Here is a 13,800-nt window from a genome sequence, read left to right as displayed (position 1 = left end):
TTATTAATGTCTTGCTTATATCTTACAGTCTGAATATCTTTGGTTTATATTTTTGTTCTCTGAAAAGACCATTTTTTTTCCACCCACTTGGTTCAAACTGTACGTGATATTAAGAAATGTTTTAATCTTTAAGTTTTATTCTGAATTTCGGTGCTTTCTCACGCCGATGAAAGTTACCACCTGAATTGTTTGATTTGTTTTTGAATGGCAGGATGTGATTAATACTGAACAGGAATGTGAGCTGTAGGTAATGATAATTATACCTTTATCTGTGCTGCACTTTTCTTAAAAAAAAAAAAGAAGAAAGAAATATGCAAAAAATGCTTCTCTGAAGAACAAATTACAGGCAGAACAATAATGAGGTGAAGTGCTCGTTAAATATATTGTTTGGAAGAACAAAAGCATATAAAATGACAGTAAAAGGAAAACTAATTAAAAGGCATTTTTTTTAAATGTGCCGTTATGATTTTAGACAAAAGGGCACTGAGGTTGTTCTATAGCTGGAGGCTGTTTCCGAGCTTCAGAGCGCTGACTGCCAGATGCCCCACTGCCCTCTGTCAACAACTGGTCTGCAGACCTCAGGCTAATATCAGCCATGTAGCTAGAGAAGGAAGGTCAGCAGTGGCATCGAAATAAGCAGTTCAACTTTTATTTTTTAAATCAATTCTAAATGCCATAGGTAACTAGCTCAGGGAGGCCATATTTGAGAAAACTCTACCATGTGTGAGCACCATGGCAGCTGTATATTGTACAAACTGAAGGCGGCCCATTGATTTCTGGGGCATTTCAGCAATTACAGAGTTGCACTAATCTAATCAGCTGGAGACAAATGCATAAAAAAAGGATTTGTGTGTCGCAGAACAAAAGGAGCAATCTAATTTTAGCCATGTTCCTGAGCTGACAAACGACACCCTTTTGTTCCTCTGCTAAAATGTCCAGACCCGACTCACACACCTGGGGTTGTATTTCAGGAGCAGATATCATATTGCCATTTATCACGGCCATAAATTATATTCAGCTTGAGTAGATTTTTGTAATTACATTTCTCCTGTTTGTTATCTGATGTTCTGCCTGCAATAGGTCGCCTGACATGATGATGTATTAATAAGAGTTGTGCCTACAGCGGCTCACTGCCTCGGAACGAGAGCACGTAAGTGACAAGACGTTTAAGCGGCGAGACAAACGTCTTTGTCGGAGGCAGCGTTTGGCACTTCAGCCGGCCCTCGTTAGTCTCTTTCTCTCGACCCTCGTCTGTGGGAACATCGACTTGTATGAGTTTCTGTACCGCAGGGACGCGGCGGGCAAGGTTCCATCTTCGTGTGGGCCTCGGGAAACGGTGGACGGGAGCAGGACAGCTGTAACTGTGACGGCTACACCAACAGCATTTACACCCTTTCCATCAGCAGCACCACGCAGTCAGGAAACGTGCCGTGGTACAGCGAGCCCTGCTCCTCCACCCTCGCTACCACCTTCAGCTCTGGGAACCCAGGGGAGAAACAGATAGTGAGTGTACACACACACACACACACTTTGAACATCTCGGATATTGTGTAGGACTTTGGATCTCTAGCACAAAAATACACATGCAACCCCTACTTTTCTCTGCTCTTATCTGTCAGCCTGAATTCGAGGCTGGGACGTCCAACATGAACCCTTTTTAAGCGTGGCCATTCATCTCTCGCAATTCAGAAAACGGGCATCAAACCGCCACAACCGGAGTGACTGATGTGCAACATACAGTGAACGAAGCTGACAAACACTGAGAAATGCCACACGCTTCCTTCGAGCTGCTTGTCAGCTGAAGAAAGCATTGCCTCAGGGACATCGAATATCATAAAACAAACCATAAATCTGCCACTCCCTCCTAAATACACCAGAGGCTTGCTGCAGGCGAGCAAACACAACTCATCAAATAGATGAAATTGAAGTTGTTGTGAAATGTGAACGGCAGCTGCTGTATTGTTGCTTTGGTAGTCAGAAACTGCCATTTGTTGTATCGGTGAATTCATACAGCTTTCGTTTATCCAAAACTGGGGTTTTTGTACGATATTTTATTGTGTTTAGTGCTTTTGTGTCTTGACGGTTAAATCGCAAGCAGACCAGGACCAGGCTTTCAAACAAATCCAAATGGAGGTCATACCTTGTCTACAAAAGTCAAAACCAGAGTCAAATCAGTGTACTGCAACTATTATTTTCATTATTGGTTAATCTGTTAAATATTTGTCACTTAATCAATTATTCTTGGGTGATGTTGAGTCCAAAACCCAAACAAATATTGTAGGTTTTTATTGGATAAATGTCTAATCACTTAATCGGTGATAGTGATCAACAACAGTGAATAAAATATGAAGTGTTTCGGTGTCATTTCATCCCGTTCACATCCAACAGTTGGCCTGTGCAGACGCCTCCTTTGTTTACTCCTCCGACACGTAGAGAGCTCTTTCCGTCGATGATAGCCATTAGTGCAACAATCTGTCAGGGCAAAAGTTGCAAACCAAGAATCTGCCCCTGACCTTCACGCCTCGCCTTGCCCTCTGGCTTTTCACTAATTTCCGGCATGTCCCCATCATGACCCAGACAGGCCTCATTATCTTTCTGGCATTGGCAGAGGCCGAGAGCAGAGGTGTAGCCGGAGTACTAACACACTTTGTCTCAGCAGCCCTCGACCTGACTGGGCTGATTTGGCTGACATTCACTTCCCCCGTCTGTGACCCTGGCGGAGATCCACAGACCTGAGACTGAACCTACTTGCTCATTCTCTCCTCCTCCTCCTCCTCCTCCTCCTCCTCCTTCCCACCTCCGATCACTGCAGGCAGAACTCCTGTCGTCCCCAGCTCTCCCCCGTCTAACCTTTATCACCGTGAACTTGGCTCAGGCTGATGTGGGAAACTCAACGTGTCATTTTAACTTGTCTAAGATTCCTCCGAACCTCCCCCTCTTTTCTCCTGTCTCCAAGGTGACGACAGACCTGAGGCAAAAATGCACAGACTCCCACACGGGGACGTCGGCCTCGGCCCCGCTGGCTGCTGGGATCATCGCTCTGGCTCTGGAGGCCAAGTGAGTGACACCGATGCCACCTCCCCTTATAATGTATCTACTTTCATGGTCAAACCTTGAGCCCCTATGCTTTGCTATGCTGTGGTTTTGTGAGGAAGTTGCTGAGCGAGTGCTCCGATTAGTGGGCGTTAACATTTTTTTAATATATATCAAACTGTCGCAGCCGGTCACATTTATGTCCTGTGGCCTTGTAGGGTTCAGGGTTATAACGGTAAATGGCCTTTTTAATAAGAAATGCCCATTTTTAATAAGTTTGATAAGAAACGTCGGTATTAACACCAGCATTGATGTGTTTCGTCGCGGTGCAGTCGTATCATTTAGTTTACAACTCAAAAAACACATTTTAGTGTGTGGTAACACTATTAAATTAAATTAGATTTTATCTGATGTTCTACCGGGCGCTGGGAAGTGTGTGTGCGTGCATGTGTGTGTGTGTGTGTGTGTGTGTGTGTGTGTGTGTGTGTGTGTGCGCACGCTTATGTGCACGCTCTTCCGTCTGGGAGTCAGCATTGGCCTAAATCCCAGCCCAGAAATTCTTTCCTCAGCAAATAAAGCTTTTGATAATCAGTTAATTAGCCAGACAAATCAGCAGCTGCGGTCCACACACACGTCTGAATACCTGGAGGCCGGCGGTGGTGCTTTAAAACCGGAGCCTGCCTCTCATTATCACTCACTCAGGTGTCAGAATCCAAGATTCTGTCAGCGACTCTAATGCGTTCTCCATTATGTTCCTATCTTCAGTCATATCTCGCGCCGTGCTCAGTCCTCTTATCATTCAGCCGCCCCCCCTTCGCTCTTCATAATTCACTTCAATTTTTCACATTAGCCTGTAGCTGACATGTGTCAAAACCAAATCCAGCATCACCTCAAAGCCCAGGTTTCAGCTCAGACATACACACACACACACAGCGTCCCATAGCTCAGCACTGTCACCTCTGATATCATAACGAGAAGGGCACTGACTGACAGACCCAAAGTTTGCACCTCAAAGATTATCTCTCACTTTGAACACCGCAGGAGAGTCATATCTCCGCATCTCTCTCTCTGCTGACAGGCAGACGTAGTAACAGGGTAGCTAGCTACTTTATCAGACTGGGACCACACTGGAATTCACACATGGAATCGTTTAATAGGCAGAGTGGTTTGGCTTTCTGGGTTTTCTTTATTATTTTATTTTTATCCCACTTTGCTCTTGGCTGAGGTGACATTGAGTGGATGAATGGGTGGGTGGGGGGGGTTGTGGGTAAGGATCCTGTCCATTAATAACACATGAGAGGATACGAGATGTGAATGCTGATACGGAGAGTGACAGAGGTGATGCACAGCAGTGCAAGCCTGTTTTCTATATCTGTCTACTGTGGTGTAGCATTCAGTAAGCAGCAGTGTGCTTCTTGGTTTTATTAACTGAAAACACGGAGCACTTTTTTCCCCTCAAAGGCTTTTCCTCTGAATGCTTCCTTTTCTTTTCTCTATATATATAGATATATATATATATAAAACACATTTTTATTGGGCTTGTACCTTGTGGAAGGTGACCTCATCCCAGACCTCATTAAAAACTCAATTACCGATGGGTCTAGACGCATAACTCCATACTGTAGCCGCTGTGTTCCCCGACCTTTCAACACAATAGGTCATGATGCATCTTTAATCCTGATGTTTTACACTGGTGTTATAACCATAATGTGAGCCCGCGCCTTTTGTTATGGTTGACTGACATATCCCCGAGGGCTTCCTCCACGTCTCATTGTAATATTTTAGAAATGTATGGCTGTCCTCACCGTATCTGCACCAGGTGGGTCGTATTTCAGGTGTGTCTAGAGAGTCTTGACCTTTCGCGTATCCCACAGCTGCTCATATTTCCTCTGCTGTATTGTTGAACAGTTGAGGTCAGTGAAAAGCTGACTTTTCTCATACTGTGCATAATGTAGAAAGTGATACCTCCTAGCTATTACATGACAGAAATTTGGTCTGGTACGCTCTCCTTACTTGTATCTCTGCAGTATGAACCTGACCTGGAGGGACATGCAGCACCTGGTGGTGAGAACGTCCCGGCCCGGACACCTCAGCGCTGCAGACTGGAAGACCAATGGAGTAGGACGAAGAGGTAGAGGCCGACTACTCCAAATCATGACATTGGCATAATATATATATGGCATTCAATGGTGTCATTGCTCCCTTTAGATGCTGGTGCATTCCTGATTCTTCAGTACATCTGCTAAAAATACACTGTCTGCCCTTGACATGTACGCAACATTGCAAGACCTAATAGCAAGCAGACAACAAAAGCATTTCTGATATTTCCTCTTCCTTTTAATAACAAAAAAAAACATTGACATTTGAAAAAACAAATTAAAATTATTTTTTGAATATATTACACCAACGAGATTAGAGTGAAATGTGATTTGGATAAATAAAGGAAATTAATTCATGCCTCGAATTGAGGAACAAATATAACAGCATTGTATTACTGTTATGTCATTGCCACCTACCGCCGACCTGTCCTCTTTCTTTTCTTTATTTATCCCTCCCTCTTTCCCCCCAGTGAGTCATTCGTACGGTTATGGGCTTCTGGATGCAGGTGCCATGGTGGCTTTGGCACAGAACTGGACCACAATGGGACCACAGCATCAGTGTGTTCACACCATGCTCACAGAACCAAGGTGTGTGTGTGTGTGTGTGTGTGTGTGTGTGTGTGTGTGTGTGTGTGTGTGTGTGTGTGTGTGTGTGTGTGTGCGTGTGCGTGTGCGTGTGTGTGTGTGTGTGTGTGTGAATTGCAGTGAGGTCTAGTCTCACTCGCTGTTTTATCATCTAGCTCAGCCGAATAGATGTCGGCGTATTTCTCCTCAGAGGTGGGACGGTCACGTAGATTTGTAGCACAGCGCTATTGTCTGTGTCCTGCGCAGCCACACAACATTAACCCCGCCCCCCCCCCCCCCCCCCCCCTCCACTCTTCAAACCTGCAGAGACATCGGGAACAAGCTGGTGTTCAGCAAAAACGTGGATGCCTGCTGGGGACGCCCGGAGTACGTCGGCTCTCTGGAACATGTTCAGGCTCGCCTCACTCTGTCCCACAACCAGAGAGGCAAATTGGCCATTCATCTCATCAGCCCACTGGGCACACGCTCCACCTTGCTGTTCCCCAGGTACGCAGTAAAACACACCACTATACACACACAACAGCAGGGCCATGGTGTAAATCTCTCTTTGCCCGTGTATCTCTTTCACACACGGACAGACCCAATGAGCATGTACCTCAGTTTTATCTGTGCACGGGTACTCCAACACAGAAAAAACCTGTGATCTACCTCCTCGTCTCCCCTTTTCTCTCAGACCCAATGACTTCTCCTCGGAAGGATTCAACGACTGGGCCTTTATGACCACCCACTCCTGGGGCGAGGATCCTCAAGGGGAATGGACACTGGAAATAGAAAACGTAGCAGCTAATGGACGTGACTATGGTAACCCCACTCATCATCATTATTTGTTTAGTCTGGTCACATCGGACCTACATTCATGCCAGCATTCACTGCCCCATTATCAACTTGCATATCCTTGCATATATTCTCCTCTGCTCAGTTCTCCTTTTTTTATATCTCTAATGATTCAGTTTTTGCAGGGGTTTTTTTTTTATTGGCACCAAGGGGATCAGCTCTCAGAAATATATCTGAGTTTAAACTGCAGCTGGACAGAAAAAATATTCTTCTACAAGAAAGTGGATGGTTAACGTAACATTGGAAAATATGATGGGAAGGCATCTCTCCCTCCGCTGGTGTTGGTCCTCCTCCAGTGTTGTGTTTGGTTCGCTCTCAACACTTGTTATCTTTTTTTCCAAACCCCACATTCTCTTCTCAGCCAGTTCACACTGTTCCCTCTTTGAGAGGTGTTACATTGATATCCCTCCCCCCTCTCTTTCACTCTTCCTCTCAGCGGTGTTGAGTCAGTTCAACCTCATCCTCTGGGGTACTGGACCCAGCGTCATCAACCCCTCGTCATCTGACTTCCCACGGCCGTCCAACAACAGCTGCAAGACCTTTGATGCCCAGCAGATCTGCATCGGTGAGATACATATACAGACATATACAGAAATATACAGATATATACAGATATACAGACATATACAGACATATACAGACATATACAGACATACACAGACATACACAGACATACACAGACATATACAGACATACACAGACATATACAGACATACACAGACATACACAGACATACACAGACATATACAGACATATACAGACATACACAGACATACACAGACATACACAGACATACACAGACATATACAGACATACACAGACATATACAGACATACACAGACATACACAGACATACACAGACATATACAGACATATACAGACATACACAGACATACACAGACATACACAGACATATACAGACATATACAGACATATACAGACATACACAGACATATACAGACATACACAGACATATACAGACATATACAGACATACACAGACATATACAGACATATACAGACATATACAGATATATACAGACATATACAGACATATACAGACATATACAGACATATACAGAGATATACAGAGATATACAGATGAACTTTTGAACCTTAGGGTTTAAGTTGTTTTTTTAACTTTGTTCACAAATATAATGACAAATAACATGAATATAATTTTAGTTAAAATAATTAATAATAATTATAGTGTTATCCTTATGTATCGCGTTTTACAGATTTCTATCATCTATCATCAACTCAAGTGACTCAATGACTCAAGTCACCCGGATCAGTTTGGTGATTGACCCAGAGATCCGTGAGTCAGCGCACTCGGATTTACCACCGCTATTGGTCAGTCAGGTGTACCACGTCATAAAAGGGGCGTTGCTCAGGAAGCTGTGCGCACATTTTTCTGAGGGAATCAGAGCGTGCGGAGACAGTCGCGTTGAAGAGTCCACAGCGACACAAGAACACTCTGCGATGTTTGTAATGCGAAATGCCAGGCTGGAGAAGTCAACCAGTCTAGAACAACTAGAATACTACGCATCTAAAATCTAAAGAGTTCACCGTTTATCAGCCTGGACGCTAAATCCCCACAGCAGCTGCTGCTAGCGTTAGCACAGCCGCCGTAGCCACAGCAGCTAATTGCTAACGTGACTTAGCACTCCTGCAGCCGGCATCTGAACAATCTAACTTCACCTCTAATATACAGCAAAACTCTACGTGAAGCATCGCGAAACATCTTGACGTGATGAATTCGCTCCTTGGATAGTTGTTGTTGGAGATACTGTCTTGTTTGACTTAGCATTTTTTACGATAACGTTAGCCAACACGACCGGAAGCAGCTGAAACTCCTCACCAACATGACATTTAGTCTCCACAACACTGCGACATGTATAAATATCCCCAACACCGTCGTGTGAAACCATGATTCGTGAAATTACAACCTGTTAATGGGGGGGAAATCACAGTATCAAGTGCAGCGGTGCTAATAACATAACAGGATGGAAAACACGTGCGCTTTCTCCGCGACGGCAGCGTTGTCATGGTGACAGACAGCACATTGTAGAGGCTGTTGAGAGAGAGGTTACACAATAATAAGGTGTTCGGTTTTTACAGACAAACAAGGTTGAGGAGCAGAAAAACAAATAGGGAATGCTTTCAACTTTATGAGCTCAAAGCTTTCACTTCATATAAACGCTGTAAACACTGACTTACAATGTTCGATGCTCTTTTACGGTTTTGCTATATTTGGCCCTCAAAGTTAGCTCACTTATATGTCATATCTCCTGAATACTTTGTGCGATGCGATCACAACTACATTTAGTGGACGTGTGGATATGAGGTTTGAATGATGTATTATAGGTGGTTGTTGTAGTAGCATTTAACTATGAGGGAAAGGGTTTTATGGCTGTCTATGTATGACTGCCCTTTGCATATCTGGAGATCCGTTTATCCTCAACCTCGAGCTTGGCAGGTGCCGGCAGCCACAACTCGATTCTCAATCAAACTGCGAGCAGCACTTCCGGGGGCAAAGCAATCAGCTCGTTCCAGACGGGCATACGCTCCTAACGGCTACTGTTCTTACTACACAGGCTTTTGGTCAGGCTGGGTTGGCTATTTCCACTCGTGAACGCGAATGTTGTGAATATAGATTGCCCATTAAGAAGCCCCTTTTGCATTTGTTTATCCGCACATTATCAGTATGCACATTGCCATATGTCATTAGTTAGAATCAGAGTGAGTGTGGGATTTATGGTGGAGGAACAGCAGGGGAGATTAAAACTGCATCAGTGCGAGAGGTGCTGCGTTGTCAACAACGGTTCAGGTGGCTGACGCACTTATCGGAAGGACGACGAGCTCCAAAGCTTCCCAGCAGCCGACCAACACTTCCTTGTTAATCATTCCAGACTTCTCCATAATTTAGTTCAAATCTACATCTCAGTTACGGGTAACTCTTTGATTACAGGGTCACAGAACATGAAGGTTCCCCGAAAAGGACTTTTGTCATTTGGTGGTAATTATATGGAGGAAAAGAGACATGATGTTCGGTTCCATTTACTGGTTGTAGCCTTTTAGCAAATGAAGCATCTTTTATTCAGTGCACAGGAGATCAGTTGGAAATGCAAATGCTTTTCTCCGTGGCTGTAAATTGAAGGCAAGCACATAATTACCCAAATATGTACAATATGGTTTCTTACAAATACATAAATATTAACATGGTTTTAAATGGATCTCTGTTTTTCAGATTTGATCAGTTCTTTAAGGAAATCAACAACCGCTACTATTATATCATGTCCTGGTTTTTCACAACACTATTAATTTTTTATGAAGAACTTTTTATGAAGTGCTATATTTAGTAAAAGAAAATATAGATGAAATGATTGCTTTATTCATCAATCAATCAACAGAAAATAAATGTGAAACTAATGGAATAATCTATTGATCACAATAAGCATACTAACCATTTGATGGTTCTAGAAATTCAAATGTGATAATTTGCTGGTTTTTATTGCATTACACCATAAACTAAAATGTTTTTGGGTTTTGGACTGTGACCAAAAAAGCCACTTGAAGACAAAGCTTCAAGTCATTTGTCACTACTTTATGAACTTTTAGAGACCAAATGATTATCAATAAAGCTATAAAAAATAATTGGCAGATTAATTGATAATGATAAAAAAGATTAACACTGTAGTTCTTTCTAGTAAACTTCCAAGGAAGTTGTGAAGACAAGATATATGTAGCTGCCATGTTGAGTCTTCTGTTGTCATCTCTCCATCCAGAGTGCAGCCCCGGCTTCTCCCTCTTCCTCCAGGGTTGTGTGAAGTTGTGTCCACTGGGCTTCACCTCGGGCCCGCAGCTCCTCAACCTCTCCCTGGAGAACTGGGTGGACTTGTCCTCTGTCCAGGCCTGCCTACCATGCAACCCCGCCTGCCTCACCTGCTCCGGTACCGGGCCTACAAACTGCCTGTCCTGCCCGCCTCACAGCCACCTCGTTCTCACTTCCTGCCTGCACCAGAACCAGGTCCAGCGCAAATCCCCCCTAGCTGGGCAACATCAGGCTGACGGCGCCCAGCCGGAGGGAGAGATCCCAGCAGCAGCGAATGACAGCGGCGAAGGCGAGGAACACCCGGGGCTGAGTGTGGCTCCGTCGACTCGGCTGCCCGTCGTCGTGGCCGTGCTCAGCTGTGCCTTCATCCTGGCTGCCTTCGTCGGGGTCTTCTTCTTGCTTCAGATGCGCTCAGGGGGCACGACGTTGGGCTGGAGGACCAAACTGCCCTCTGTGTATTCAGAGACGAGGGGGGTGCGGGTGGGCTTCGGTTTTGGCTTCGGTCAAGGACGGGAGAAGAAGGCACGGATATGCTACAAGGGGATCCCCACTGTGTGGGGGGACGAGGAGACGATCCCCTACCAGTCTGAATCAGACAGCGAGGAAGTGGACGGTCACAGCGAGAGGACAGCATTTATCAAAACGCAGAGCTCGATCTAGCTGAAGCTGCATCCGCCGGCACCACAACGCCTCATCAGCGTTTAGATCGGACTGTAGAGAGCTGATACACGGAAGGAGAACAGGCTCAGAAACAACACTAACGCAGGCCTTACTGTCCCATCAGCACCCCGCCCATTAAAGAGTCATTTTCATCTATTTATTTGCATTTCATGATTTATCTTAGTTGATAAGTACTTTGACGTCATATGTAATCATTATGCATTTGACCCTTCATCACCAATTTCAGGTGTTATGCAACTGCATTAATTACACTTCAATGACGTGACCATATTTTGTGCAATTTGTTCCAGAAATAGTAGTATTGTCCTCAAAGCTGAGGGTCCTACAGGAGAGATCAAAATCTAAGCAGCAGAGGCCGAGATGTTCTGGCTTTTTAGTCTTTTAGTATAGCTAAAAAAAACAACAACAGAATCCTACATTTCCCATAATGCAACTCAAGAGCATCTTAAATGAGAGCCCCATGACTGGTAAATGCCAATGGTTTTCTAAAAATCCACATTCACAGTTTCTGGAAAAGATTAGTTGTCTCCAAGCCGAGCAACCAATCAGAGCTCAAAATAACCCAGATGACATCATCTTCTGGGTGACAAGTCTGAAAACTAGCTCCTCCAGATCTACAGAAGAACATTGCACAACCTCAACAGGCTGAGAAGTACTCTCTCTCGAGACGAGCGCTCCTCTCAGCCGCCGGAGTGCATTAGGGTTCTGAAATATGCATCGATTTGTCCCCAGTACAAACACCTGGCAGACTTCTAATACATTGGTGTTGTATTTGATCAGATTCCTGGCAGATTGTGGGCCAGAGGGTCATGGAGTTGACAAGCTATTCATTAAGAGTAAGACAACTTTTAATGGGGGATTTCTACGGACTACTGGGACAGCATAATAAAACACCCTGCTGGCTGTTTGATGAGCGAGAAGCTGCGGAGGATGCTATGTTTTCAATCAAGGCACAGTGGGAATTGCCACGGCAGCAGAGACATATCAGATATATCAGTCACAAAATCATATTGACTCATAGCAAAGTAACACTGTTTTTGAGCGAAATGAAAAGAACACTTAGCCCACAGCTGCTTGGCCGACCTTTACAACATATTTTCCTCCTGGTTGCTGCTGGTAAAAAATGAGATCATTTTCTCCTTATTTTCCCCACAGAGCATATATTGATTTTGGGGCTTCTCTCTCAGAACATCTTCATCAGGGTAAAGCTCTTTTTTCCTTTCTATTGTGAGCGCCATACATTTGAAAGACAAATACATGCTTTATTTCTTCATCCATAACAGTGCAGACTTGCCGCTACGCAAAGTTGAATCGAAGCCTTTTTTTCGATCTAAAGGCCAGAATGGTTATAAAATAATGAGATATCGTGTCGCATTTTCTATGTTTGTTTTGTATCTTTTTTTATTTAACTGGCAATGGATGTTAGTATCGTGGAGATCAGTTTCACGCTGGAATAAAATGGCTTTGGCTGTTGCATAGATGGGACTGTTTGTGTGTGTTAACTGCCAGATTTTAAAACATTTTTACGGTGTTATGCATCTTAAACTCAGCCCCTGACACACACAAACACCGACTGAGAGAGCAGATGCTTGATCACTTCTTCATGGCCGTATTTCATTGGAGCAAGTATGTTTCCTTCACACCGGCCTTTTAGCTTTAACAGGTGCCAGCGCTCTGTCTGTGAACGTGCTGCCAAAAAAGCCTTGAAGAAACGGTTTCCTCAAGCTTCAATATGGTGCTTAAAGTTTGAATTCATAGAAACAGAAAACGGGTTTATAGACACGTGGGAACAGAATGCCAGCTGGTAGCAGGTTTGTTCATTAGCAGCTTCCCTTACCTGGGTTCATGGGTGACGGTACGTTCATTCTGTGGTCCATAATTAGATCTGCTGGGAGAACTGGTTGTTTGTACCCCCCTTGCATGATTTGTTTTTATTATAAATGCAGTATTTGTGAAAATAAGCGTGCGGGAATTGGCTCAATTAGTTAAAAAGAAGTGACTGAGTCTAAGTCTTTTGTCTACCTTAATTCCACGTGTCTATGAGCTGGTTTATTGTGTCTTCCTTTGTGCTTGCCCTTTATCCCGTATTAATTAGCTGCCACGCTGTGTGCGATGCTGCCCCACTAACAAGGCTTGGCAACAAGAAATATTAGATTCATTAAAAGAACAACAACAAATCAGGGGCCCCATTAGCTGATTTCACATTCAGGTCAATTTCACACCGACGTTCCAGGCTCATCATTCCGGCTCGCCAGACATTATTTGTGTTTGTGCTGAATCCTGATGCTGAGGTGAGGTCGGGAAACAGTCAGCACCAGCAGAGTCAAATGCAGAGGCTGTGTGTCCCCAGGGTGCCTCCACGGGCGCACACACACTTCCTGTCTGCTCCACACATGCAGTGCAGTGATCACTCTCAGGCGTTCCTGCCAACACACTCTTTCTTCCTTTCTGTCGCTGATCCTTTTTTTACGAAGTGTGAAAAAAGAAACATTTCTTTCCAAGTTCACCTCCTGCTCAGCAGCGTCACTCACACCTTCACCTCACACAGGTGCACACATGGGTGAAAACTTGCTACACCCGATTTAAAACACAGGCTTCTACTGTTTAATATCAGAATATCAGCACCAGACAGTCTCAAAGTAATATTTATATGACTGACCACATCTGTAGGCAGGGACTGAAGTGCTGTTTTGACTCAATGTTGCCCCCTACTGATACAAAAATAATTAGGCTC

The 13,800-nt window shown here is 44.3% G+C and overlaps 1 protein-coding gene across 2 annotated transcripts in view; it reads left to right on the top strand.

The window, feature by feature from the left end:
- furinb (furin (paired basic amino acid cleaving enzyme) b) overlaps window positions 1-12,546 on the top strand; it is a 65,852-nt gene extending 53,306 nt beyond the window's left edge. For both annotated transcript variants that reach the window (XM_084018560.1, XM_084018559.1), the window contains exons 9-16: window positions 1,291-1,503; window positions 2,957-3,057; window positions 5,061-5,164; window positions 5,603-5,720; window positions 6,024-6,203; window positions 6,391-6,518; window positions 6,988-7,116; window positions 10,339-12,546. In XM_084018560.1, the coding sequence (XP_083874686.1) occupies window positions 1,291-1,503; window positions 2,957-3,057; window positions 5,061-5,164; window positions 5,603-5,720; window positions 6,024-6,203; window positions 6,391-6,518; window positions 6,988-7,116; window positions 10,339-11,045 (1,680 nt within the window). In that variant the 3' untranslated portion in view covers window positions 11,046-12,546. The remainder of the gene's footprint in view (window positions 1-1,290; window positions 1,504-2,956; window positions 3,058-5,060; window positions 5,165-5,602; window positions 5,721-6,023; window positions 6,204-6,390; window positions 6,519-6,987; window positions 7,117-10,338) is intronic.
- Window positions 12,547-13,800: the final 1,254 nt, after the last annotated feature.

Source organism: Eutrigla gurnardus (genome assembly GCF_963514095.1).
Source record: "Eutrigla gurnardus genome assembly, chromosome: 9".
Taxonomy (NCBI): Eukaryota; Metazoa; Chordata; class Actinopteri; order Perciformes; family Triglidae; genus Eutrigla; species Eutrigla gurnardus.
The sequence above is the reverse complement of the archived record's forward strand: the minus strand, read 5'-3'. Positions and strand labels throughout refer to the sequence as shown.